Consider the following 14,065-nt stretch of genomic DNA (forward strand, 5'->3'; position numbering starts at 1 on the left):
TGACTATTTGATTTTATTTACCCAGTTTCAAGCTAAGGGTATAATAAAGCACGTTATGCCAGTTGCATGTGTGGCATTGCTGGATATTTTGCCGTTTACCATGGTAGTTGATTATAATGCACTTTTAAAGACATACTTTCTAAAAAAAGGAATATTTATACTTTTATGTGTTTGATTCACACAGTATAGTTTGCTGAAGTCCTGTTATTAAGTGCATTGGTGGTTACGTCTAGAAAGCAAAAAACATGCTGAGTAGTATTTTATCAGCACAAATCTACCATTTCCACTAACCATAACTGTCAGGTTCTTCTGACTCCTAACTGCCCCCACTGTAAAAATTAACGGTAGAGTTGGGTATTCCCGGAACCCCAAATAGCCATCTGTGAGGACATAAAGCAGTTTGAAGGGACAAATAATTACCCCTCCCCCCAGCGAATGCAGTGCCTAATCCAAACATACCCTTCCTGAAATAATTCAGTGCCTGCTCCTGAGCTGAGTGACTGGAAAACAGCGTGATTATGGTGGCGCCGCTCGTGCCACCATGGTTAGGGGGCTGGGGAGCGACCTTACGCACTGCACGAGGTCAGGGCTGCTGGGGGAAGACCTCGCTCAGCCTACCAGCAATTGCTGCTCTGCCTTTTCAAACGAAAAGGAGAGCATGTGTAGTGTTAATTAAACAAGAAGATGCAGAGGATGCCAGAAGTATTTCGTCTGAAATAAAGCAAACCAAAAAGCCTTTTGTTGCTTCCTTAGATCTGTGGCATTGTGCCAACTCCTCATTAGGATTAGCAGGGTTGGGACAGGGAAATTCAGGATCAATCTGAAATCTTTGGCAGACACTCCCTCCTGCTGCATCCAGGCCCGTTTGGAAGCTGCAAAGCTGGGCTCTGCACACAGCAGCACCCATGAGCCTCGTAGGGCTGCGAGAGAAAGCACAGAAGAGCTGAGTCAGGCCCACGGTGTAAAGTTGAAGGTTTTGAAGCCCTCTGTGCACATGTGTTGTAAGTCCTGCATGGGTGGGACTACAGTTAGCGTCATCACGCAGAAGAGCAGTGCAAATTCTTATGGGGCCGTTGCTCCCTCCCTTGTAGGAGAGGCTGCCCCACTGCTGCAGGTTATGAGCCTGAAGGGCATGAGCTGATGGCCTGGAGGCCAGCGGGGCCCTGCCTGCCTGCTGGGGGACGCAGCCAGCCCCTTGCCAGCTGTGCTGGCCATGCCCCATCCCCAGACAATGGAGCCATCCATCACCGATGCCTTCAGGAGAGAGTCTGCAGCGGTGTTGTGCAATGCTTCCTGGCCACATCGGCCTCTCTGTCACCAGCACCCGGGTTGTGCCAGCAGGAGCCGGAATGAAGCCGGCCACTGCCTATTTATACAGTAGGTATGTGCCGGCTCCACCTGTGGCTGAACAGTGCTTGTTTACAGCACTCCCAGTCTGCAGTTGGATACTTGAGCAAGGGATGTTCGCTGTTGTGCAGTTACTGTGCAGTAAAGCTAAGGATCTGGCTTAAACCAGCCAAAGATGGGGATTTCAGAGCTAATCCACTAACGTTCATCAGCATGAGCTCATTTATGCTAGCCCATAAAATCAGCCAGTTCTCAGGCACTTGCACAGCAATGAAAGTTGTGCCTGTGCTTTTGTGGGAAGAGTTGAGTTAGCGTTCGGGAGAGAACAGTTATCCCAGGAAACACCGGGACACTGCTCTGCATTGTCAGAGTTTAGTGATTTATTTTTTTAACATTATACAGACAAAATAGTGGCTATTGTGTAGGCACGTGCTGTCTATTAGTGGAGATCAGGAAAGGGAAATAAACCACGCATTACTGAAGAATAAGATCATGATTGCGGTCAAGTGATGGCAGAATTTCTTTTTTCTCTTTGTCAAGCTGATTTGTAAACATTCTTCAAACAACTGTGCAGACAGCAGTTCCACAGCTCGGGGAAAGAAAAGCAAAGATGAGGACAAATTCCTCTACACAGATGTTTTACAGGAACTGTAGGACCTGTCCAAAAGTTATCTGGTCATCTCCAGTTGTCACTGAGAGCTACGCTGCACACGCAGCCCCTGAGCAGCATGCTGTAATCAGGCTGTAATTTATATTTTATCTCCCGTGATGATAGCTCTTAAAAATGTTTTCTGGTGTATTTGCTCTTTGATGCGTGCTAAGCTCCTGTTAGCATTAATGGGAGCAGCATGTGCCGGGGGTGGAGGGGGCAGACACCTTCCCCTGCCTTCAAGTCAGGATTAATTGCATTTTGCTTATGCTTATAACTTCTGTGCGATGACAGATGCTATGCACAGCTGAAAGTTTTGCTATTTTTTGTCTGTTTTTCATGTCTTTCTTGTGTCTTTTGATTGCTTTTTGACCACTTTTGACTCTTTGAGTCCGGAGAAGAGCTGCAGGATTCGGCCCATATTTCAGAGGCCAGGTGTTTGCTCAGTGCTTGCCTTGTTTTCAGATCGCTGTCTATTTCCTGCCCTTGAGCAACACGACCACCGTAAAGCAACGGGAAGCATGTGGAGAGTGTGCTCCAAAGATGCTGAAATGAATCGCTTCAACCAGCTCACATTCCAGTCTGGGAAAGCTTGCCTTTGAGTTTGGATTCTCTGTGGAATTCATTTCTTTCTTCCCATTTTCCTCTTACTCCCTTTTTCGCATGGCTCAGAGAGAGAATCATACCTCAGAGTGGAGACATTTAGGACACAGGGGTTTTCTGGTCAGACTCCAGGTGCGATCAGTAGCAGATAACAGTGATATTTAGGGAAAGGCCTGAGTGTCCGAGGGATTTTTTTTCACTGTGACTGCTTTGTCTTTGCAGCTGAATAGGGCGCAGGGCTCTTGGGTTACAAGTTGGCTCTAGCCAACAGCTCATAAAGCTTTGGTCTGGCTCGCGTGAGATGGGGCACATCACTTCACAAACAGGTACTATAATTATCTGTAATAATGGTGTTTACTCTTGTGAAGCAATTACTAAACTGCATTGGAAAATGCACAGGATGTGCTGCTAGTATTTGAGTTACAAAATTAAAAGAAGCTCAGAGTGAAGTTAGATGAAAGTGAACATATTTATCCTTGTCAGACTTCCTACCATTTTGCACGCTCATATTGATTTCTTTTGACACGGTCTTCTTTTATTGAGTACCATATATATTTTTTAAATCCCTTACCGATAACAGTACCTGCTAAGGGCAATTGTAAAAGGAAACTGAAGTATATTAAACCTGCCTGGAGTCAAAATGTAATCTAACACCTGTAGTCTGCAATTTGTCATCACTTCATAGATACTTTTCCTTTTTTAATAACAGTAGTGGATTTTCCTGAGTTTTGACCTTAGGATACTGTATAATCCAAGAAAAGCAAGGAAACTAAACCACAGTCTTTAACACAGTTTTATGATGTCAAGGTGTGAAATCACCGCTGTGAAAATGAGCCCAAAGAAAATACTTCATTTGGGGCTGGGACTCGTTTTGCAGTGTTTACCCGAGTGGATATATTTTTGCAAGGAAGAAAAGAAAAAAGGTAGTAGAACAGCCACATTTTTTAAAAGAAAGAAATGAATGCAGGTGCAAATTGTAACTTCTGCTACAGTTTCTTGTTCAGACATTCCTAGGAAACCTGTAAAGTGTCTTGGCTCAGCGACTATGTCTAATTGCTGCGTTAGCTGCTGCAACCAGGAGGCTGTCGGGGTGCAGTCTTGTTTATTGCGGCTGTTTGTTCTACCCTTGCTTGCTTCTCTATATGAAGATAAGCTGCCAGAGACAAGGCGTAGTGGGTGTAAGGTTGTTTGAGTAGATTATTTCTGTAAGATCTGCTGCAAGGGGCAGACCGTACATCCTTCCAGGTATGAGATTTATCTGCAAAGTGATGGAAATTGTCTCTTAAGGAAACTACTGACATGATAGCCAGGCACTGTTTCTAATTGGCTGCAGCACCTGCATGGGCAATAAAAGGTGGCACTGCATGGTGGTGTCAGCTGGTGCCCTGCTGGCAGCGGGTACGTGTCTGTGCCTCCTCCACATCCTGCCTGGTTCCACTCAGCGAGTTCACATCTCTAGTTCTAGCCAGAGTGAGGGTGGGAAAGGAGGCGAGCATTGGCAGAACAGCGAATCCAGCCAAAATTCAACACAGCACAGACAGCGACTGCAGCGACACAGTGCTCGTTCAGCCTGGGTTTGCTCACCTTCCTTTGCTGTGGGGACAGCTGTCCCAGCTTCCAGAGCCAGGTTTCTTCTGCAGGAACATCCCGAGAAGCGGGGAATGGGACATGTGAAGCTATGCGGTGATCCCTTCCCCCCAATACTTCTTGGCTTTGGATTTTAGAAAGACCACAAACCCTTAGCTTATTACAAGTAATCCTGATCACTCCCATAATGATACACTACATTATATACTCTCCTAAACTTAATCATTCAATATCTCACTTCCTTCCCTGTAGGCATGTTCTATTATATTTTACACATGGCTTCCAGCTGGTTTTCATTGCGGCCTTCAAATCGTATTTCAGAACAGCGCGACTTAAGACCAGTCATTTTATCTTTTAAAGTCAACTTCCATCATATTAGTTTTCCTGCAAGTTTTCTGCCAGGGCTGGTTAATTTGTTTGAAAAAATGACTTTGTCTATGAGGCTAAAGCCTGCCTGAATGAAACTTCATAATGCGGCATCTCTCATACCTGCTCTGTGTGGACGCTAGGAACACAGCGATGCCTGTAAACATGAAATCTCTTGAAGGGACAGAAAAAAATAAGTCCTCTGGGCACGGAAGGAAATCTATATCTTCACATTTGATTCGAAAGTAGATGGAGAGATGGTGAGGAGAAGGGGAAGGGGAAGTCAGCTCCAGATGTGGCGGCTGTGGCGGGGCTGCCCCACCTGTGGGCTGGTAGCAGTGGGAAGGAGACGTGGGTGGAAAGTAGAGGTGGGATCGCAGAGCCTGCAGAGGCCTCTGCTGCGAGGGGCCGCAGGGCGAGCCAAGGCTGGCACTGAGCAGGGCGAGGGGACACCGTGCCAGGGCTGTGCTGAGGATGCACTGCAGAGGGAGAGGGGATGGGGAAGGCGGCAGGCAGCGTGCCTGCCCCGTGGGATCTGGCTGCCCGTACAAGGAAAGCTGCACCTGGCTGTTGTTTTTATACAAGTTAGTGGCATGTTCAGGACACAGTTTGGAAGCGTTTAGCTGCGTTGGGAAATGTGCTGTAGCTGTTATCACAGAATAGACAGGCTTTCCTTTCTTGCCGTATGGAAGCAGAACAGGGCTGACTCAAAATACCGAGGGTTCGGCAGGCTGTGCAAAAGGGCGTGAGGTCGATGGAAATTGTAACCACAGATTTAAGGACATAATAACAGCCCCACAATCTAAAAATCTGCAAGGTGAAAGCCGGGCAGTTTCTTTTATGAGGATGTGGTACACAGAGCCAGGTATAAAGTAAGCAAATTGCTCACATCAAGCACTGTATTTTACAAATGTAGTTCAGAGCAAATAGCACAAAGGTAACTTAAATCTCATCTTGTATCATGTGCCTCAGTTGTTGATTTGTTTCCTATAGAAAGGCACACACTTATATACCAAACAGCCCATTTTACTGGAAGGAGACAAAACTGATTGCAGCCGAAATCCAAAGGAAATTCTGCGTATTTATCCATCTCTGTCAGTGCGTATGTTTAATGTCATATCACAGAAGTGCATTCTCAATGCCACTAGAAATCCAGAGCAAGCCCCCAGAAATCAGCAAAATCGTGAGATTTTATGCAGCATAAGAGCAGCTTTAGGGTTTTGTATTATTTAAGAAAACAGTAAGGCAAATGAAAAACAACCTTTTTGTAATGTTATACACGGATAGTTCCATGGTTATGTATTTTTCTCCTCTGGAAACGATGGAGAGGTCACTCCAGAGAAGGAAGGGTTAAGGAAAATTATTCTTTCCCTCCTGCTCTTGGCCTTCTTTGGTTGATTGCTTTATAGATGCTGTAGGCATCTCTTCATCTCCTTCAAATTAAACATTTTACTGCTGCTGATCCTGTATTGTTGGATTTTTTTCATCATTATATTTGATTGGAAGTCTTGTAACGTTTTTCAGGCTGGATCATTTCTCATGCTATTTGTCAACTGAAGAGGAAGAAAAACACACTTCTAACTCCAAGAATGAACTGAGTAATTCACACTGTTTCTGGATGTGTTTCTATCTGTGTTAGCTGCTACTTAAATTTAGCTTCTGATTAGCAGTGCTACATGAGCTTTTTCATATGACACCGTCTGTAAATTCACTGGCAGTTTGTAGTGTTACATCCTTCTCTTTTTGGCTGCTCTGGGCCTTATGGTGTCAGGGGACAGGTCCAGAGGGCACTGCAGTGGAGATAACGTAGGTGGGGTCTGTGTTACAGAGGCATGAGGCTGGGTTCTCATCAGCTGGCATCAGCAAGCCCAGTACTTTGGCTCTCAGTGCTCCCTACTGATGTTGGTACAGATCTCACCCTCATCTGTAGTGCCTCTCTTTGGAAACATCAGTCCTTTCCTTCGAGAGCAATCCATGAACAAAAAAGAAATGCTCAAAGAGTAGCTGAGCTATTCAGTTCACTGGAACGTTTGCTCTTTTATTGCATGATATGTAGTAAAACACAGAATACTAGGCATTCCCATATGAGTTCCTCCTATCTCCTAATCCTTGGTTAGTTCCATTTGACACCTGGAGTGTTTACGTGCTTGAGAGAAAAATTCATTGGCATCAAAACATATCTGCAGTTCTGCTCACCAGCAGCTCTTCCACGGCTGTACAGACCCTCTTGTCACTGGTGGCAACACCTACTTTTAAGTGCCTGCAGTGGAGCTGCCTCCTTGTTCCAGTGCTTTCTGCCACCTCCATGAGCATCACTCCGTGCCGCTGCCGTGTGCTGCAGTCCTTGGGACGTGCAGTGCAGTCATACAGGTGCTTCGCCCTGCCTCATGTACAGGAGTTGGGCTGGGACGAAGCCCAGCATGCCGGCAGCGTGCTTCTTGCAGCCAGAGGCACAGGCAGCGCAGCACAGCTGCTCTGCCAGGATGTGAGCTGCGCTGCGTTCACACTGACTCCTCCAGGCTCGGCTCCTTGGCAGACCGTGAGCAGCAGGCAGTGGTTGGGGCACGTCACTTTTCACACACTGCAGCTGGAGATGAGCGGTGCTGTACGTTACGGTGACATTAGCTGAGGAAGGAAATGAACGAAGGGCTCTTCAGGACAGAGCCGTTTCATTTCTCTGTGCGGACAGCCTGATATTCTACAGTGGACTTTCATTACGCACTCCTCAATAACTTGAACAGAGTAGGATCTTGAACAAAGTAGGAGCTTTGTGTGTGTGCAAAACTCGGTGCAGGTTCTCAACACATTTCCATTATTTACTCTTATTTTTCCCTTTAGAGAGCTTTAATGTAGGGTTGATCTTCTTGATGTTGTTTGCAGCAAAGCTGATTTCTTTTTTGGTTGAAGAGCCAGAATTCCTTTTTATTTATTTATAAGGAAATATTTATCCACATTGATTTTGTTAGCTGTGTAGCACTGAGTTCTAATAATTATTTCCCTGCATCTGAAGAAACCCCTAGGCAAACACAGCCTTCAATCCTGTAGGGGATTATTGCCGGTAATCTCTCTTGTATACATTTTGTTTTAAAGAAAGCATATGTAGTTCCTCTGTGCTTCTAGCAGTTCAGAGCGAGTATTTTTCTCCTGGAAAGAGGGCTATACAAGGCTGCTCCTTAGCCATCTTCAGTGGCTGTTAAGAAGATTAAAAGCTACACAGCTTTCTTAAACTTGCCAAAAAGGAGATTCTGCTGGTGAAATCTGTTGCAAGACTGGAAACTGTGTCTGCCCAGAAGTCTTCTCAGAATGGAGGGGTATAATTATTTGAATAATATAATATAATTATATTATTATATTCAAATAATAATAATTAATAATATAATAATTATATTATGGAGGGGTATAATTATTTGAACTCACAACTAGTGATATTAATACAGTTGTAACAGAAAAATCTGCTCGAGATGCACTTAAGCTGGCTCTGATAAAAACTGACCTATCCACGATGTTACCTTGACAGAAAGGAAATCTTATTAAATCTCTTGACTTCATATATATATATATATATATATGTTCCCATAAAGCAGCCATGATAGATTTCAATGCCAAATCATTACTGATGAAAAAGGAGCACCTCACAGTCGCAGCTTTGTGGTACTGGGCATGTAGAAACGTGGCCTGCAGGATAACAGCGAGAGGAAACGAGAAGCAAAGAAGCGGAAGGCCTTGTCTGAGATGTGACAACTGGCCAGTCATGACCGTGAGACTCTTCCACCTTTTGAATTAATTTTTATTTTGGCTGTGGTTCTTTTTAATGCCTATATTCTGTGTTAATTAGTTCGTATTTTTCTATTTATTTTTTTACATGCATTGTTTGCCTTTTACATTGCTTTCTCCTTTCAGTCTGTAGTTACCAGTGCAGCTGCATTATAGGTAAGAAAGGAACTGGGAAATTAATACTAATTAGTACTTTTCTTCACTAAAACAAATTAGACCCTGTGTGAAGACGTGTATAAGTGCCTCTTATCTCAGGCACCAAAGGGGTCACCATGTACATGAGCTACTTGTCTGCTTAACCCTACAGGTGCTGCACAGACAGCAGTCCCAGCCTGCAAAGGAGAGTTCCCCACCCAGAGAAGAGGCTCCTCCTCCACCCACTGAGGACAGTTGCACCAAAAAGCCCAGATCCCGCACCAAGATATCCCTGGAAGCTCTAGGTATCCTTCAAAGCTTTATCCACGATGTAGGTCTCTACCCTGATCAGGAAGCCATTCATACCCTCTCTGCTCAGCTGGATCTCCCCAAACACACCATCATCAAATTTTTCCAGAACCAACGTTACCACGTAAAGCACCATGGGAAGCTAAAAGAGCATTTGGGAACAGTGGTTGATGTGGCAGAGTACAAGGATGAGGAGCTGCTGACAGAGTCGGAGGAGAACGACAGCGAGGAGGGCTCAGAAGAGATGTACAAAGTGGAGCCTGAGGAGGAAAACCCCGACAAAAGCAAGGCAGCTCCAGCAGACATCGACCAGAGATAATGTGAGATAGGAACACAGAAAGCAATACAGTGATCCAAGGATGTTGTTTCTGTTTTTTTTTTTCCTTCCTCTTTTTACTTTTTGTTTGTTTCTGTTGCACATGATCCATGTGCAAAATGAATGAATTCAGCATTGCCCACTCAGACATCGCCTTGACACAGACACTTGAGTGTTACACATCCTACATGTGACTGAAGTAATCATTGTAATCACATAGGATTATGCCTTCATTAATCTTGCACTTATGAAAGGGACATCTAGCAAGTAAATGGGAAGAAAAAGTCCTGTGATATCAATGAAGGAAAAATTACAACTTTGTGTGTGTATATATATATATTTACATAAAATATATATATATTAAAATTGCATGGGACGGAACTTTACAACCTGGAAGTACAGACTGTGAAATGAGTTCTTTAAAGATGAGACTTGTTTATGTATTAAAACCACTTCACAATGAGTTGCTTTGGCTTTTTGATAAACTGCCGCCTGCTCTCAGGGTGTGGTGACTATTTTTGAATTTCTATTTATTTTCTATGTTTATCCCTGATTTTTTTTTTTTTTAATTATTATTATATGGCTTCCTATCTGGCAACTTGATGGGTAATTTTTGAGGTATGTATTTAAAGACATAAATCAACACTGCCAAAAAAAGAAAAGAGGAAAGAAAGAGAGAAAATGGAAAAACAAATCAGGGCACCTTAAAAAGAAAACTAGTAAGTTGAAGTACTTTAAACAAAATGCGCACTTAAAAGGATACAGCCTGTTCCACTCTCCAGACAGCCCTTTCTGTAGTGAACAGATGAATCTTCATGAGAGTCAGAATGACTAAAACTGAAATTCAGTGCATAGAAGACTTGTCCACTAAAGAGATCTTTATAGAAAGAGAAGAAAAATTACGTGTTGAGATTTGATGTATGGAATTCATACTATGAACCACATTTTACTGTGGATTTTATTTACTTGTTCTCTGTTTCAGATCTTAAGACTTACAAGCTTCTTTCTTGTTGCTTTTTGTTTTTACTGAAGTGAAACACGTACACACACACACGCAAGTGTAAAGTCACATTGGGACACAGAATGCCACAATCCCAACAATCCAGTCCAGGTAGATTGCTGAGAGATGAAGGGTTTGCGTTGCCGATTCCCATCCACCCTCCTCTCCAGCCTCCCCGCCTTTCTGTTTTAGCTGGGCTCCCTCTGTGTCATGCATTTTGTGCCAGTGAAATGAAGTGTTTTCAGCCACGGGTCTCCCAAGCTGCAGCCCCTCCAGCGCTGAGCGCCCGAGGTCTCCCCGCCACAGGGCACCAGGCCCTTCACACTCACTCACCTCCTCCTCGGAGGGTTTCGCAGCGACCTAGCTAGCAACTCCATCGAGTTACACAAAGCAGAGCTAACACTGACTGACTCTTCAGTGATGTGAGCGCTAAAGCTGCAATCTACTCTAGTTTCCGCCTGTTGTGAGGCATCATGTCGCAGGAGACACCAAGTAGTACTTACTTTTCACTTCTGGGCAAGGATTTCCCAGGAAAGACCTCACCTTCGCTACCGCCTCTGCAGCTGGATTGATTTCAGACGCCTGTTCAAACTGCAACCATAGCCATACCAACAAGGTCTCTGGTCATTTTTTCTTCGCAGGCTTCTCACGTAACCTTGACAAAGACCTCATGCAATATCACTTTGAAAGTTGTTTTCTGTTTACTACACCAGGCAATGTAATATAGCTGTTAATACTATTTATATATTTGAAAGGTATAAAAGGTAGGAGATGAAAGTGAAAAACGAACCTCTATGTGTAGATATTTACTCAGAACAGACAATATACAGGGAGAAGACATTGCAATACAAGCTAATTCTAGCTGCTCAGTAACCTCTGGAATTTTTAAGGGATTTTTTCAAAAGAAATGTTTGAAATGTAAGAGTATCTCTGCATAAATCTCATATACCTTTGCAAAATATTGGTGGGTTGCTTACTTAATACCCCTCTTGCTCTTCATCCTTTACTTCTGTAGTATGCTGCAGCTTTAATCAGAATTTCAATGGTTGCTGCTTTGTTTCTCTCAGAGCTACTCTTTCAAAACTGTCTTCTTATCCTGTAGCTGAAATCACTCCATACATTTGAAAGGAAACTGAATTTTGCCAAGCTACGTTAAGTTGTTCATCTGACAATGGCATCAACATTTGGTATCTTTTACACTTCAACCAAAAATTTTATTAGGTATTTTTTCAATGCTGAGTCTTGCCTTTTTATTTTAAATTTCACTGCCAATTTTGCAGTGATTCTAAGTGAATCTGTGGGCATTTTAGCCTGTGGTCTTGCCAGAACTTTGCGAATTACAATGCATATATGTCTATTTATTCAATATCCATCATATAATATCTATTTGGAGAAAGAAACTTTTCTTGTAGTGCCTCTTAACAAAGCACAATTTTCCGCCTTTTTTTGTGAAATAAAAAACAAAAAAAAAAAACAAAAAAACAAATTGTGTTTTATTGCGGTATCAACAATGTGAATAAGGATTAACATATTGTAAATGTTCTTTTTTTTCCATGTAAATCAACTTTATCTTTGTTATCACTAAGTGATAATTAATTTTTAACTTATGTGCATTGTTAGGCTGTTAGAATTTTTTGGTTGTTGAAATAAAACGCATTCAATAAATATGACTTAATTTGTCAAGTAATTTACTGGGCTTTTTAAAAATTTCTGCTGAGTTTAAGTGGAACAAGGTCTGCAGAATGGGAGGGGGGAATATCTGCATGTCAGAAGGACTGATCTGAGCGGTGCAAACAGGCTGAAAGACTCCCGTGAGCCCACCTGGGTCGGCACAGTTGACAAATTCCTATCCTGCAAGACTGACCTGCCGTACCACAGGCTTCTTACGTACGTGTATGCGCACACAGGGTCTCCTGCAAGGTCTGCAGGAGGGTGTGGGTGCTGTTAGCCTGTCAGAGAACATGCTCAAAACACACAAAGATCCACTTCCAGTCTGCTGCCTTCTTTTGCTGGTAGATATTTTCTGTTTATAATTAAAAAGCCACAAATGACTGCGTGTCAGGAAACTTTTGGAGCACACATGTCCATGGTTAATGGACATAATAAAAGGCTTTATTATATTTATAGCAGGGCATCCTACTGAGTGTCTAGAGGAATGCCGGAAGGACTGATCTATCTGAGAAATGTGCGAAACAATTTTGGGGAGAATATGGATAAATGGAAAAAATTGCTCAAAATTCTTAGGCTAACAACGTGGTGAGTGTCTGGATTCAATCCCAGCACACAGAGCATACAGCACACGTCAGACTTGAGTTGTCTAGGAATTGAGGTAAAGCAGTTTTTAAAGCATTTAATATTTTTCTATAGTTCTAATACAGTTCTCTTCTTTTTAAGGCATATTTACATCTTATATGAAATACTTCTGTGCTCCCTTGAGGAAAAAAAGATGGAGGAGTGGGAATAACTACACCTTTTGATATCTAGCCACCTGCTTGTCACTTGAATTTAACCTGAGACCAAATAAAACTAAACATCTGTCTGTCCACGCAGGGAACCTCATCACTCCGAAGCTGTGGACAACAGCATCCGGCCATGTGCTGAGCTCTGGAATGCAATACAGCTCTCCCTGCATCGCCTCTGAAAAGGTACTGGGCTCCCTTTGCCCCTTCCACAACAACAAGCAGGCAAAGGAGAACCAAACAAAACACCACCACACCAGAGATGCAGCCTGTTTGTGCCAGCGAGTGGCTGTAAGGCAGCAGACTTGGAGCTGGAGAACTACCTTTTGTTCTCAACTGCTGGCAATGACCTGGTGCATAGGGCAGGATGGCGGGGCTGCGGCTCCTCTCGCCTCAGTGGGGCATGGGCCATCCCTCCAAACTGAGCCCGTGCCTTGGGCAGCTGCTGCCAAATTGTCAGTGGTGTTGGACTGGGGCCTCTGCCTGCCTGCCTGCCAGCGGGGCAAGAAACAAAAGGAGCAACAGCCCTTGCTTTGCTGATAGATAATTTTATACATGCACTCTGTGCGTGAGTGTAAATAATATTTACAGAAAGACGCACACACACACTTTAATTGGGGGAAAAAAATCCTATAAACATATGGGTTTTTCTTAGAAACAGTAAAAAAAATAATTTAATAGCTGCTATAACGGAAATATTTCTATTAATGCTTCTAGTTCTCTATACTTTACATGCTGCTACTCCTATCTGCTTTTCATGTTTTAGTCATCCGGACATATGTATTTCCCATTTCAAACCTGTGTGCGTGAAATAGAAACATTTTAAGATCAGCTTGAAATGTTTTTAAGACAATGAACATACAGCCTATTGCCTGAAGTTCACTGTTGTTTAGATAAAAGTAACTGTTCAATCTCTTCCCACTTAGTAACCAATTATTTACACTAGACTAAACGAATTAGAATTCTTCATTGATGAAATTTGGTTTCTATCCTGAAGCTGTTAAACATGCAGGGATAAAAGCTAGGTAGGTTTGACAGTGAGCAAATGGCATCTTAAAATCATAAACGAGTCATTACAAAAAAGCTCCACTTACAATATAAAGTGCAGTGATTAATTAAAGATGCAGTTTTGACTTATTTATAGCCATTAAAAAAACATACCAGTTTTAACACAAAATAACACGAGCCAAGTCATCCAGGGGGAGAGATGCTGGCAGTCTGAGACTTGGAGAGCAGGCAGTGTGACAAAGCCAACAGGGAGTGGCAAATGCAGGCCACCCCTGAAACCTTAGGGTAAGTTCACAGCAGAGTGGGAAGAGGTGGCTCTGACATCCCTGCCCAGCTGCTCTTCTTTTTGCCACATGCAGACCTCAGCTGCAAAGACAGTTTGAGCAAGGGAGCAACAGTTTGAGCACGGGTTTCTACAGAACTCGCCCTCCCTACAAACACACTGATGGCTGATGGACAAATGCTGGTTCTGCTTCAATGGTGGGCGTGGGTCAATAGAGCCTGAAGGAAAT

The 14,065-nt window shown here is 43.3% G+C and overlaps 1 protein-coding gene across 4 annotated transcripts in view; it reads left to right on the forward strand.

Annotated features, from left to right (window-relative positions):
• The window catches only part of SATB2 (SATB homeobox 2), a 128,975-nt gene extending 119,312 nt beyond the window's left edge, over positions 1-9,663 (forward strand). For all 4 annotated transcript variants that reach the window (XM_048952983.1, XM_048952982.1, XM_048952985.1 and 1 more), the window contains one exon: positions 8,634-9,663. In XM_048952983.1, the coding sequence (XP_048808940.1) occupies positions 8,634-9,089 (456 nt within the window). In that variant the 3' untranslated portion in view covers positions 9,090-9,663. The remainder of the gene's footprint in view (positions 1-8,633) is intronic.
• Positions 9,664-14,065: the final 4,402 nt, after the last annotated feature.

Source organism: Lagopus muta, chromosome 8 (assembly GCF_023343835.1).
Source record: "Lagopus muta isolate bLagMut1 chromosome 8, bLagMut1 primary, whole genome shotgun sequence".
Classification (NCBI taxonomy): domain Eukaryota; kingdom Metazoa; phylum Chordata; class Aves; order Galliformes; family Phasianidae; genus Lagopus; species Lagopus muta.